This window comes from Anthonomus grandis, chromosome 1 (assembly GCF_022605725.1).
Source record: "Anthonomus grandis grandis chromosome 1, icAntGran1.3, whole genome shotgun sequence".
Lineage (NCBI taxonomy): Eukaryota > Metazoa > Arthropoda > Insecta > Coleoptera > Curculionidae > Anthonomus > Anthonomus grandis.
Window position 1 is genome coordinate 3117074 of NC_065546.1, and position 15629 is coordinate 3132702.

The following is a 15629-nucleotide window of genomic DNA, read 5'->3' on the forward strand; positions in this document are numbered from 1 at the left end:
GCACATTAACGATAATGGCCGGGCAATAACGTAACGATCCAAGTAAAATAGGCAATATATGAGGTAAATCGAAGTTTTATGACCAATATTCTCTATTTTCTTAAAATATTCAAAACCTAACCCAACCTTGGGCCAACCCAAGTCACCAGGACGTTGTGTAGCCAATTAATTTTAATAATGCTTAAATTGATGTTCAGTCGTTATCATTTGATTAGACAAAGTTAGGGCGAGTTAGGTTGGTCCAAGGTTGGATCAGGTTTCGTATATTTAAAAAAAAAAAAGAGCATATTGGTTATAAAACTTCGATTTTCCTCATAATTATATTGTCTATTTTATAATAATTTGTATAAGTATAAAACTGATTTAATTTTAAATTTAAATTTTATTAAAAGTTTCATACCTTCTGGCTTCATTAATAAATTCTTGATCAAAAAATCTTTGATTACCAAATCCTTCCATCTTTGCAAAACACACACACACAACAATAAGTTCTAGGTTGAACGGCCTTATTCGTTGTAGTTGTTGTATGGTTGGTATCACATTCAATTTCACACAGTATCCCCCTCCCTAAACTGAATACTGAATTTCGGTCACATTGCTAAGAATATTTTAGAGTTCTGACAACACTGTTTTTAACCGTTCGGCCGGATTCGTAAACGTAGGACAAATTCCGAGTAGGACCAATTCCGATCCCCGTCATTTAAATACATGTGAAGCAAATCCGGCCGATTGTACCCATCGCATCGTGCCGAGACGGTTGATGCCGATTCAGTGGGCGCCGTGCTTTATGGTAATTTCTCAAATACTCCAGATATTTAAAGTAATTTTCAAGTTTATTTTAGGGATTTGAAGTCATTTTAAGTTCTTCCAAGTATTTAAAGTCATCCTCATTTCTTATTGGCTGTGGAATACAAATTCTTATATCTTTGCGTTCAGTTCAAGTTTATTACAAGCATTTGAAGTCATTTAAAATTTTTTCTTTTAAAATATTTAAAATATTTTCTAGTTTATTGGAATAATTATAGTCTTTAAGCATTTAAAACCATTTCTCATATATTTCAATATTTAAAGTGATTCTCAGATCTATTTAAAACAGGTTTTAATTTTTCGTACTGCTTTGACAATTTTGTTAAGGCACTTAAAATCATAGATATTTGTCCCGGATATTTAAAGTATTATGTTAAGCTTTTGAAAAAGGCTTTTTTTAGTTTTATTTCACCCATTTTAAATGTATTTTATCTTCCAAGAATGCTTGCAATTCAGTATATCTTTTTTAAGGGATCTTGAAAAAATATTTAAAACTTATCTCTCAATTAAATTGAAGAAATCAATCTTCAAATAAAAAAAAGAACCTATAAAGAAATAAATTACTTCACAAGTTTATATCTTTAAAACTAAGAAATCTAGAAATGAAACTAAAACTCAGGTTTATAGGACAGTTTATAGGAATAATTTCTGCTAATATTATATAATAATAATGACTCTGTTAATAAAAAACTTACGTAACCAGTTCTTAAAAAAAAAAGAAAAATTTATTTTTGGAAGGTCAACGAGATTTCCAGACGTTAATTACTTAATTAATTTAACAAAAGTATAACATTCCCGATATATCTACCATAAATCAAAGATAGGAAAAACAGTAGCTGCATATTGCAAACTGTAAAAAATACATCATTATCAGTCATTTATATCGTCGCCCTGAAGTGTAAACCTGCCAAGTCACATTTTACCTATTTTACAGGAGAGTCAAAAAACCGCCTAAATCAACTACATTTTACCTAAATTATTGTATGTTTGCCTTGTTTTATTGGTTTTTATTAAATAAATGATAATAGAAAAAATATAAAACTGTCTGTAATAAACTGTTTTAAGTCCATAAATAAAAATAGGCAGATTTGCATTTTGTGAACTCAAATTTTGGCTGGACTTGGAAGGTTATCCCCATAATAATAATTAATACCTTAATATTAAATAAAACCAAAATACTAGTAATCGTTTATATTACTTTATTACATTAATTATTTTATTACAAAAAAATACTAAAATTATTTGAATTAACAAAGTAAAAAATAAGTGAAAAATAATATTATATTCTTAACATAATTCTATCCTAAATTACTTTGTTTTATGGGGCAAGTCATCATAAAATGTGTGGTAGTCCCGGGGCAAAGTTTTTTTTATAGCCTGTAGATTCTCTCCAAGTAAAGTGGACTTAAATCTTCCCATAAATATGTTCTAGATATTCGGCTTTTCCTTGGTGGAAGAATTTCCCACGAGTCCGAAAAATGAATTTTATAGAAAATATCTCCCTCCGGCATGTATCTCAGAGCACGAATATCAGATACTTTCAGGTCTCCTTTAACATTACCAGGTCTGATTTTTTTATAATATTGCACACAATTAAAACTTAAAAAAAAGTCGTAAGTCAGATAGTTTACATCATACGGCGCAGGAATTTTTCTTGCCTGTTGGCAAACAGAAATATAATCAGCAGGTATATTAATTACTCTATCTTTAAGCTTTTGCTCAGTTTTAGCATGAACAGAATCATCTTCCATCTGCGTATGTCCAGGTTCAAGATATTTCTGCTCTATTATAATGTTATGGGCAATAGCAGTGTTAAGTAAAACATTCGACATGCAGTTGCGATTTTGGTATCCACATCCATCAGAATATATAATAAGGGTGACTTTTGCATTAGGATCTTCTGGAAGTGTAATATTTGGCAATTTTTTTTTCTAAAAAAAATAACCATATGCTTGCAAATTCTTCAGCATTAAGTTCATCTTCAGATTCATTCCATAGAAAGCAATAAACGTCTGCATTCATTAAACTATAAAAACAAAGATTGTGCACTTGACGTTTTGTTTTATAATATAAAGTAGACACTTAAGACACGGGCTACATTAGCACAGCTTGCAAATTCACCGTAAATACATAATATTTTTGTGTATTTTTATCCTTTTCCTTTTCCTCCCTTGCCGCATTTTTCTTTTGTATGTGACTCTTGTATTCATCTTCCGAGATGTCGCCAACCTTGTAACTAACGCATTTTTCGCATTGATCTTTTTTCGGGTGAAAATGGCATAATTTTTTTCTTCAAAAGCCTTGGAAAATGTTGCTATAGAAAGCGGCTCCACATTCGCACCAATTATTGATATAAAAATCATAAAGACTTTGTTTAGATTGTCACTTAGCTGAAAGGTATTTTTTTTCTGATGTTGATCTGCAGTAATGAGACTCCATGACTGGCAATGATTTTAAAAATTGCAGTAAACATTCACGATGCAATTCGAATGGCTTCTTTTGACCTTCCATTGACGTTTCTCTTTGAACATTAGGCGAACGAGAACGAAAAGACCGTTTCCAATGGAGTATCGTCCAGCGACCTATTCCTAAAGTGGTAATGAACATTGTCCTACAAACTCTAAGGTTTTCTTCTCCTACTCTTAAAAAATATTGAAGGGTTTGTCCCCTTTTACTTTCACTTTTTTTTGTCGGTTTTTGTGTCTTTTAAATGGCATAGAAAAGACAAGAGTGTTTACATAAACTTTTTTTCCGCCCAAGTCATTTTGCAAATATTATTAAAAATAAGTTCCCTTTGACCTTCATTTACTGCAGAGCATTTTAACATTCCTTTAGGGTTTAGTTTACATTTGCATCTTTCCTTCATTGTACAAGGTTTTTTTCGGTTGTTATAGGTCCATTTTCTATTTTTTTTGTTTCATGTCAAGTAACTTTGTCCCCTTTCTCTTAACCTTCTATTTTTTTAGCAAACCACGTTGATTCTTGTACTTGAAAACACTTTTTACGTTTTTTACTTTTTGTCGGATAACTATAAGATGAGCTTTAGTCGGAAATCGAATATGGTACCAACCTGCTAGCTTCGTCATCGGAAATATTAGAAATTGTAGATTCTATATTGGATTGTCTTTTAATATGATTTATTCCAGATGTAGAAGCACGAGGAGCTTAATTTAAGTTGTCCAGTAAAGGAATTTCATTCAGTACAATAACTTCTTCACAATTATCTAATTTTTGCACATTTTCGGCTATTTGGAAGTTTTCAAAGGGTTGGTTTTCTTTTATGGGAGAGTCTAATAAATCCATTGGTAACTTCAATGACAGGGGAATTGAGTCTACACCACTTCTTTCCCCAAAAGAATACTCCCAAGTATTATGCTCAAAGTCTTCTCCCAGCTCGGAGTCTTCGGTTTCATTTGCTGTTTGGTTGATGGCTATATCAAGGATTCGTTTGGCACGTGACGTCTTAAATTAAAAAAAAAAAACTTGATTCATCACCTATTATAATTTAAAAAGGGTTTACATAAATATATATTTTTTTGGCAACCAATTTATTGCTTATTGTTGTTAACACGCTTTTCTATAAAAGTAAATACCATAACAGTAACTTATTGCTGTACTAAAATATTATATTTTACTTAATTTGTCTAATTGTAAGAAAATTAATTAATAATATTATTTAATTTTGTAAGTTTTTTGTTAAGTAGAGAAACTGTTTTCTCCTCATGATATTTAAAAAAACATTTAAGAAATACTGCCAAGTCCTATTAAAACAATAAACGATAATTACCGCTAAATAAAAAATAATTACTGCATGCAATTTGGATAACAATGTTTTAACAACTTACCTCTTGTGTTATTAAATTAAAAAATTATTTCAAACGCCCAAAATACTAGAAGTAACTTAAAATAATGCACATTAAACTCAATTGCGACACGTTCTCACAAGATCACCATTGAAAATGCACATGGCTGTGTTTACGAAGTGGATTTGAGTCGGCGGGAGTTGTTATTCTCATCGTATAAAATAAGGATTATTATTACACATTTGTAGTTGGCAGGTTAACTAATCAACGTAGAATATATAGTGCTGCCGTTTTTCGAAAAAACGCATTTTACCCAAAAATGGACTTAGCAGGTTTACACTTTAAGGCGACGATATAAGAAGAAAGTTTATTCATAATTATATCGTTAGAAATTCTTATATACCCTTGAAAAAAAGAGGTACAATCTGGCGAATAGTTCTATACCTTACTGAATAATCTCTCTCTTGACCTACCTAAAAAATAATTCAGCAGAACTCATTTCCACACCCATATTTGACGTATTAACTGCTACTTCAGAATTTGACGGAATGCAGGAAACATTTTGATTCTTTACCCAGTCAACAGTTTCCCATTCTGACCGACATACTGCCCACGGCAAATCTGACGTAAACGAATTAGCTAAGTAAAACAAAGTTATTGCCATGAGATAGCAGTAATAAGTTGCCACACAAACTGTGCCTGTTAACTGCCCAAATCCGATACCTATAAATAAAAAATATAAGCTATTTGAAGTTCTATGAAAACTGTTCGTCCTACCTTTTAAAGCGGGAGCTAAATTTTCAAACATCTTCACATTTCCTCTACTAACGAACTGCCCTAAGCAAGCTTCCAAGTAGTACATGGGCCTTCCCATTAGTAACAATACTATAACGTAGGGTATAAGAAAGGCGCCTCCACCATTTTCGTATGCCACAAAAGGAAATCTCCAGATGTTCCCAAGACCCACGTTCATTGCGATGCAAGACATCAGAAATTCGATTGGTTTGTCCCAGGAGGCTCTTGTGGGCATACTTTCATCCACTGCCTCAAAACTTGGCGGCTAAAATTAATAAAAATCGTTTAATTTAATACATATTTAGGATATCTTAAATTGGACATAAATGGTACATTTCTGGAATGTGACTTATCCATTTTACTAGTATGCTTTCTCTAAGATATTTCAAAAATATTCGGTTATTTTTGTATTTCTGTACAACTTTATGATTTCAAATATGCATTTGTCTATTTTAATTTATGATGTTATTTTTAAAAATTATTTACAAAATTTAATAAATTCTGGAAACGAAATTTATTATTTAAAAAAAAATATTTAAAAATACAGATTACATATATTATATAAAATTTTCTCAATTTTTTATCCAAGTCGAAAGTCATATTTATTTATTTTATGGTTTTAAAATTACATTGTTACACACTAAACCTTAATCCTAATTGTATAAAGTTTTATTATCTTTAGTATGCTCTGAATTGCAATAAATTTTGCGAAACAAGTAAATTGTATCCTAGCACACTTTTTTGTATTTTATTTAAAGATGTTATTATTGGTAATGTAATTTTACTAAGAAATCTTTTTCAAGTAATTTTCAAAATACGATATTTTATTGGTAAAGTTCGAGATCATTTTAATTTTAGCGAAATCAGTCTAAGATGGCTGTTGGAAGTTTCAAATTTTTTTTTAGCTTAAGGCATTAACTACTTACATTTTTGGGCATTTAATTCATAAAAAAAAATTCAAAAACTTAAAAAATAAAATAAATTTAATCACAAGTTACGCATTAGAAAAATCATCCTGAAAATTATTATTTTTATTGAACAAATCTGTATTCTATAATCTATCAGTAAATGGAAGCCAGGGATTTAGTACTAGGGATACTTTAGAATATTAGAATAATCCTGAATCCAGGAAAACCTATTTTCAGATTTTAATGCATTTAATATATAAGATATTTAAAATAATTGTTAATAATATACTTTACCGGGTTTAAAGAGGAAAATAAAAAACTAATTAAAGTAACATATTTTTACCTAAAAAATTATTTTTTACTATAAAAATTTAAATATGTTTTAAAAAAAGTAAAAAAAGTAAAAAATATTTAATTACAAATGAAGATATTATATTCACAACGAATCTTTGAGTAATTTTCAGATAAAAGTTCAAATAAATATGTGTCCGCTACGGCTTTTATTTTGTTACTAGTTGATTTACACAAGATATTCCTGAAAGTTTGCAATATTTTAAGTGTACTGCTTTGAGTCATTGCATTATGTCAGCAGTGCGACCACGATCCTTCATATCGCGTTTACAAATTAGCTTATCAATTTTTCTACATAAAAGATTCGGGTCTATGCGTATTCTTGACATATTATCAAGCTTCGGATTATCACCATCATATAAAGATACACTTCTCTATGAAGTTGCTGCTATTCACCATCCTCAACCGTTCATATTACCACCTGAAACTGGAACATTTATACAATCGATGGTCATAATACCATTCACATAATGGGAGTAATACAAATGATTACACCACTAAGTTCAGTCATCGCAGAGGGTCCAATTGCAAGATTGATGACCATCCCAGCGGCTACTGAAATTGCAAACATTGCTGAAGTTCCAATTGAAGTTTATGAACATTATGGTAACACTAGGTTGAGCAAAATTACCATGGAAAATCTCGATTATGATGATTCAAGACCCGTGGGCTCAAGTGGCGTTCTATATCAAAGGTTCCACGTTGGAATAATTTTATGGAGTTACTATTGACCGACGACCTCAATTTTTCAACATCTCGTGTTTTACTTCTACCGTTCATTCATCAGCCTGCTAGTAATTACAATACCATCTATACTACTTTAAAATGTGCATTAAATAATGGACATTGGTATGGTCATAAGAAAGAAAGTGTTTTGGCAAAATGGGTGTATGTTATGCATGCTATGAATACTATCAGTCAGTGGCGTCTTGCTAATAGGGGCGCAAGGGCGCGTGCTCCCCCAATAATTTCATATTTGATTGTCAAATTAAGTCATTTATGTGCAAACTTTTTGTGGTTGTACCATGATGACTGCAAACCGTCCTGTCTTAGATATTATAACATATACTTAGGTACGTCCAGTTATATTTTTCTATTTATTAGTAAGTATATATTTATTTGGATTTGCACGCCCCTCCATAGTCAAATGTCACGAGCCGCCACTGCTATCAGTGAGGGTATAGAGAAATTATGTAACGTCCGTTTAGATACAGCAGACCAACATGTAGATGCACGAGACGCTCGAGTAGCCCGTGACAATGACGACGTCAAAAAAGTATTGGATTGGTTTTCTTCTCATGATCCATCCCCAGAAATCAATCACATTATGTCCATTTCGAGTGGAATTATTGGTGACGATAAAATATGTCATAATGCTTGTGAAATCGGTGTAGCTTCCATGAAGACAGTAATGGGTCAAAAATTCTCAGATATAAAGCTTAAACGTATGCACAGGGTCCTTCCATTTTAAGTGTTACTTCTTCTATTAAAGTTCATGATACGAAAATCGGTATAGATCCACTGTTGCTATTTCAACGTATAAGTGTAACAAAAAAATTTGAAGATGAACTGCAAGAATTTCTCCAATACGAGTTAGCGCCATATCCATTGGCTCTTTTTGATGAAATGGGAATGCGCAAGACCAAGAAATCATCTTTATATGATTCTTTTCAACCAGTGTCCCTAAAATTAACTCCTCTTCAAGACACATATATTATTGATGGCGGATTTCTTTTGCATCGAGTCGTGTGGAATCGAGATGTTACATATGATGCTATTTTTGATTGTTATGTTCATTATTTATGAAACCATTTTGGTTTGAACGTTACCGTTGTTTTCGACGGTTATAACAATCAATGTAACAACACAAAAACAATGAAACAGCAACGACAATTAGCAAAAACCGGTACATGCACAGAAATCATGTTTGATCCATCAATGACTCTGACAACAACTCAAGAAAAATTTCTCTCCAATGTCAATAATAAACAGCGATTTATTACAATGTTATCAGAAAAATTGAAACTACATCATATAAACGTCGTGCAAGCAGAGGATGATGCTGATCTTCTCATTATCAATACTTCAATTGAGTTGACAAATGAAAATCGGAGTGTAATTGTTGGAAATGATGTAGATTTATTGGTTTTATCGACAGCTCTCGTGCCTGAGATATTTACTTTATGAAACCTGGAAAATCACATACTGATACAGTTATATATTCTTAGTATCGAAAAGTTTCGATACTCATATTGCTATTAAACCACTCATTTTATTTTTGTACGCTTTGACTGGATGTGACATGACATCTGCTTTTTTCAATAAAGGCAAGGCAAAAGCCATTAAAATTTTTGAAAAGAGAAGTGACATCAGAGATGCAGCTAAAATATTTAATGAGGAACAAGGCTCCCCAGATATTTTCACAAGCGGTATGAAAGCGTTATTAGCGATATATGGTGCTCCACCGCGCGAAGAATCTCTTGACCATCATCAATATAATTGCTTCGCGAAATCGACAAGATACGATAAAGCTGTTAAACTTTCAATGCTACCACCGACATCGAGTGCAGCTCAATCACATTTATGTCGTGTTTATTATCAAGTCCAGAAATGGCTTGGTAAGAATTTGAATCCATTGGATCGGGGATGGACCCTGGTTGATAATTATTTACAGCCAATACAAACATTATTGCCACCTGCTCCTGATGTTTTATTAAACACAATCTTTTGTAATTGTACGAAAGGTTGTGGAGCTAATTGCGGATGTAGGAAACTTGGAATACACTGCTCTGCGATTTGCGGCTACTGCCATGGACAATCCTGTTTAAACATAAAATCGGACAATGAAGAGTCGAAAAACATTGAATTTGATGAAAATTTAGATCCAATGAATTTTTTGTGCTCAACACTTGAAGTTGGGGAAGACTTGGAAGATGTCGCATCATGTCACACTGATGACTAAATAAAAAATCCTATTTACTTCATATTTTCATTGTAGCTTCGTGGATTAGGCCTATTGGGGAGACCACATAAAAAAAAAACGCGTCTGGTACTTTACCTCTATGGTGACGTGGAAAAAAGTACAATATTTTACAATTTTTTCCAACTTTTTCCAATTTTTACTTTCAATGTCCAACATTGAAGATGAAATTTCTATAAAAAAATGACCTCTACGAAAAAAATGCATAAGACCTTTTTCGTAGAGAATTTCATACTGAACAAAAAAGGTAATAGTTCATTTTATCGTAGGATTGATAGTTTCGATGTTATTTGTAAAAAAGTGTTTTTGTGACCTTTGACCCCCATAAAAAAAAGCTCTACTTGGATTCATGGGGACTTTCGAGGGATGATTTGTCATGTCAAAAAGAAGCTCTGGTAAAAAATTCAGCCAGATGGGATTTTTTCAGCAAAGAAAGTCTAATCGTCCTGGACTATTTTGTTACAAGACTATTAAGCTTAAATAAGAAATTTGGGTTTTCGTAAGTATCTTAAATATTTAAATTGTATACATCCAGTTTTATGGCAATTTGGCGGTAGAATTAATACTACAAGTATTGTAATAAGGTATTCATTTAGTCTTGAGAAGTTTTTTTTTATAAATATTTTTTTTTAATTTTTATTACTAACAAAAAATTGGAATAGGCCCCTATTCGGCCTCGATAAAAATATTAAAAATAATAAAAATATTAATATCATAACTCAAATACTAATTATTATCTCAATACTCAAATATTTATTTCCATAGACTCATATAAATAAGTATCGAATAATGTCAAAAAATAAAACTATAAGACCTAAACATACAACTTTTAAAAGGCCTTAAGAAAAAACAATAAAAAATCTACAATTAACTAAAGACTAAGAATATAAGAAAACTACAGCTTTAACGAAATATGATATATAAATAATATAACGATAAATGATGTGTTGAAAGTGTTTAAAAGGTGTAAAGTTGTTTTATTCGCAGATGATACAATTATGTAAATAGTAGGCGAAAACTTACAAGAAATGCAAGTGAATATACTAAATGAACTCAATAAGTTTAAATGCGGAAAAATCGAAATTCTGTGCATTCGCTAAGAAATTAAAAGTAATGCAAATAGACAATGTGGATATTACTGTAAATGGGGATAACATTCACTATGAGCTAACTTAAATTTGAATGTACGTTTAGACTACATAATGCGAAAATTTTCTAAAAAGGTTGGATTTATTACGAGAGTGGGAAAAGATCTCTCAATGCATATTAAATGACTTCTTTTCAACACAATTGCATTTATTTACAGTATTGGTTAACTTTGTTGTATGGTCTACCCCAATACAGGATTTTCACCAATTACAATTAATCCAAAATAAAGCGATGAGACTGATATTTTATTTTTTGATATATTAATTAAATTAAAACGTCATTCGTTACCTAACTGCATCTGTGATAAGGTCTTTGAAGATGTTTATAATTGAATCGGTGAGTGGAAGAACGATATAGCTCCAAAAAAGTGATTTTAAACCAAGATAGCAAAAATGATCTTTAACACTAAATCTATCCGATATAACTTTTGAAACCTATATGCTTTATGACAAGGGGGTAATTTCGCGTTGAGTGGAACAACAGTATAACTCCAGCTTTTATATCGTTCTTCCACCCAATGTGGGAATATTGCGCGTGAGCTGCTTCAGTCGATAAGTCTGTCAGTTGCCATCTTGTTTTTTTCTTGATGTTGTTTACTAGTTAGCAGTCACGAGTCACGGCCAGTTTGCACTGTATTCAATTGATCCTAAACTTTTGAGTGTTAATACCTACTTGCTGATAATTTCACTAAGAATCATAATGTCTAGCAGTAGTAGTAGTGAAAGTTCTAGTACAGATAGAGGAAAAAGTAGCCGAAAAAGAATATGCCCTGAAAAATGGAAGCGAAATGAAAGAAAGAAGGCTCGTCTTCTTGGAGAAAAATATACAACTAAAACTGGTTGTTAGTTGTATAGTTTTAAGAAAAGTTTATGAGAAAGGTTCAAAAAATGAACAGCATTTGCATAGATTTATGGATTGTAGACAAGTAACTAGTATGGGGAAGATAGGAAAAAAAATAGGGAAGTGACTTTTTCATATTACATACGGAATAATAATTTAGAGAGGCAACCAGTTTGCAAGGCAGCTTTTCTTAGTTTGCATTCAATATCAAATTCTAAATTACAACGACTAAATAAACTCTTGGTTGCTCAGATGTCACCTAGAGACCTACGTGGTACACATAATAATCGACCACATGTCTTAAAACCCGAGATTATTACGAAAATACAACAACATATTGAATCGTTTCCCTATAAAATCTCTCACTACAGTTCTAAAGAAGTTCACTGTCTTGATTCAGCTCTAAACGTCAAAATTATGTATAATCTTTTTGGAAAATTACACCCGAACTTAAAAAATTTAGTAAAATATGAATTTTATTTAAAGTTCTTTAAAGAAAATTTTGCATTGAAGTTTGGAAGGCTCCAAGTTGATATTTGCAGTCAATGCGAAGAATTAGATACAAAACTCAAAACACGAAAATTTAAACGACAACGCAAAGAGAGTGGCTACTGCCGAACTAATGATTCATAAGGCTAACAAATTTTACTCCAAACTTAAAGAAATAACTGCTTTGTGCCACGAGCGTAATGATGTTGGTGGAATAGTATTTGACTATATTCAAAATATGCCACTGCCTGTTATACTCGTCCAAGAAATGTTTTATTTAAGACAATTGTGGCTGTATGGATTTGAAATACATGATTTAAAAAAAGATACTGGGCACTTTTATACATATCATGAAGGTCAAGCTGCGAAAGGTCCAAAGTATGTACATTCATAAACGATTATGTGCAGAAAATGCCTGCAGAGATTCAGGAGCTTCACATATTTTCAGATGGATGCCCGGGCCAGAACCGTAACAACACCGTAGTGAGATACTTATTGGCTCTTGCAGCTTCAAAATGATTTCGTAAAATTCATCAATACTTCCCAGTGCGTGGTCACTCTTTTTTGCCATGCGACAGAGACTTCGGCTCGCTCAAAAGAGTTATAAGAAAATATGATAGAATCTATGTTCCAGAGGATTACGATAACATGATACTTTCTTGTCGCAAATTAAAACCATTTACGACGACAACAATATGCTATACAGATATAATCGAGTACAAAAACTGGTGGCCCAACCACTACAAGAAAACTTGTCAATCTTTCGATGAAAGAAAAGCTAAATTTGCAATATCAAACTACAGGCATTTATGACAATTCCACACCCGGGTATGTCATAACTAGCGACTATATTGGCGGAGTTGTCACAAGAAATTTCAAGTTAATCAAACCTAAAGCAGTCCCAACTTTACTGACTGCGCCTGCATACTCAAAAATGTTACCGATCAATGTAAAAAAAATTGAAAATTTGAAAAAGGTCATGCAATATATGACTGGAGAAATTTTGGAATTTTGCTACCATATAACGTCATTGGAAACCACCAACATGGAAGCCGAAGACTAATGGCTTTGAAATATTAATGTTTTTCGTGTTATAAGAATCAGGTTTTGTAATGTATGTTAGATACTATTATAAATAATTAACAATTTACAAATTTGCAACTCTTTTTATCAATTAACATTAACAATTTAAAGAATTTAAAAAGTTGAGCGGAAAAACCGTATAACTCCTTGTGACTTTCTGTCCCGCATCTTAAACAAAAATAAATTTAAAAAATATTTTATTTTATATTCGTTTAGAGAACTCGATTTCATATAACTCTGCAATGTTGAAGACTCTTGTAAAATAAATACTTTTTCCACAAAACAGTTTTTTGTGATTATCTCTAAACCACGTTTTTGGAGTTATACCGTTATTCCACTCAGCGATTCAATTACGAAATAGATGCAACCCTGGTCAAATGCTTAATTCAGTCTTATATAAAGGCTTAATCCAGTTTAATGAATTACCTGTGAATATTAAAACATGTGATAACTTAAAACAATTTAAAAGGCTTTTGAGAAAATTAATTTTAGTTAAGGCATAGTAAGATCGTTTGTTTTTTTTTCTTTTTTTAGATTTAGTTTTACTGTTTTATTACTATTATTTTATTATTTTAGTTTTATTTATACTTGTTTTTTATGTTAGTTTTTTTTACCATAGGTATTATAACCATATTATAATTATTTTGTATGTAGCATTAATGCTTAATAAATACCTCATTCATTCAAAACAGTATATAATTAAAACTCATGAAAACAAATACAAATTTAGGTTTTAAAAAGTTATTTATGTTTTCTTTTACTTTATGTCATAAATATCCTCTTGTTTGTTCGTTTTTCTACATGCGTTATTAATTTCTTCTTATTTACTTACCTCAATCTCGCCAACTCCATTATGATCGGGTTTTATTTCATCCAAGTTTTCTGGCACTTTATCAAAACTTTTGTTAACATGTCCGTTTTCCTAATAAAAAAAGAAGTAATATTTAGGTAAATCTGGACAGTAAAGTTTAAATTCATTTACCTCTGGCATTTTAAAAAGTTTTATATTTATAAGGAAAAGTTAAAATGCTACATTACTATAATAGGTTTTCCACAAAAATGAGCAACTCCTTAATGTCTATACATAAAGGAAATTATTTAACCTTTACGAAGGAAAATCACTGACGCTTTATAGAGAGCGAGGCTTAGCTTTATTCTAAGGAATTCACAAATCTTAATTTACAGGTTCGTATTCAGGATTTTTTCTTTTAAACACTCAAAGCCAAATAAAATAACCAGAGGTTTAAGTTTAAGTAATTTTAAATTTAATTTAATTCAGAATTCATTTTTTTTTTGGGTAAATAGCTCATGATACCACTTATATTATAAGTAGCTTTCATGATGTAGGCGATATAAAATTAGGAAAAAGTAGAATTATATATTTTATTGCATGTTCAGCTCAAAGTTTATTAAATTTTTGCAAAATATTCAACCGTACTTTTTGCAAATTTTTAAAATAATATTAATAAAGCTAAAAAATTTAATTTCTTAACTAGAAAAGCCCGCCAGGGTTTAAACGTCCTGTCCTGTAAATCCCGCTCAATTAACTTTAAATCCTTAATCATATTGTAAAGATTACAATGTTGGTAAACATCATAATTTTATTATTCCGAGTAAATATGCGCGGTATTCGCGGCGCCCTTTTGTGGCAACCAAAACAAATTTGTACGCGCGAACTACGTTATATGAAAACTGTGAATCTAGTCAAACTTACTTTCATTATAAAAATAAATTTAAATTTAGGTGTATGAATAATAGGCCCTAAAAGAGAATATTTGTTCTTTTTGACTACGTGGTTTACGTAAAAGGTATCAGATTAGTTTTTAGGATTGTAAACAATTTTTGTGGATATAATGCGCAATTTTAATTATTTACCGCAATTTTTATTATCTTGTAGATAAGATTAATAAAGTTCAAACAAATGCGCGAAAATGGGATTTTTATTAATTAATTTATTCCATATTAGTGCAAGAACATGTTTCACAAGTGTAAAGTGTGTTGCTACAGTTGAATATTTTTCCTGTTGGCAATGTTGGGTGACCACTTTATTATTCTATCAATTGCCGTCTCCTCTCCCGAGGATTATTATTCTCGTTTCTTTTTTTGTAGGATTAAGGGTTTGATTATGCTGTCAGTGAATTTTTGTTTGTTATATAAACAATATTCTGTTTTATTACTTCAACTTGACTAAAAACTTTCCCTTTTATTTATTTTAAATATTTTAATATAAATCAAACATGGACATATTCCTCATGCTACGAGGCTCTACTACTTTTTAATAGCACAAGACAAGGGATGTAGACCATGCATATATTTATAGGATAATATAGATGTGGGAACAAAAAAAGTTCTTGTATACATATATGTGCTTGTAATTATGAAATTACTTGTCGTGTTGAATGTATCGACAGAAACTCACTAGAA

The 15629-nt window shown here is 31.1% G+C and overlaps 1 protein-coding gene across 1 annotated transcript in view; it reads right to left on the reverse strand.

Moving 5' to 3' along the window:
• The window catches only part of LOC126743051 (sodium-dependent nutrient amino acid transporter 1-like), a 33661-nt gene extending 19311 nt beyond the window's left edge, over positions 1-14350 (reverse strand). The window contains exons 1-4 of the mRNA XM_050450013.1: positions 14188-14350; positions 14038-14127; positions 5388-5670; positions 5084-5333 (exon numbers count right to left, since the gene is read on the reverse strand). Coding sequence (XP_050305970.1) covers positions 5084-5333; positions 5388-5670; positions 14038-14127; positions 14188-14196 — 632 coding nt within the window. The 5' untranslated portion in view covers positions 14197-14350. The remainder of the gene's footprint in view (positions 1-5083; positions 5334-5387; positions 5671-14037; positions 14128-14187) is intronic.
• Positions 14351-15629: the final 1279 nt, after the last annotated feature.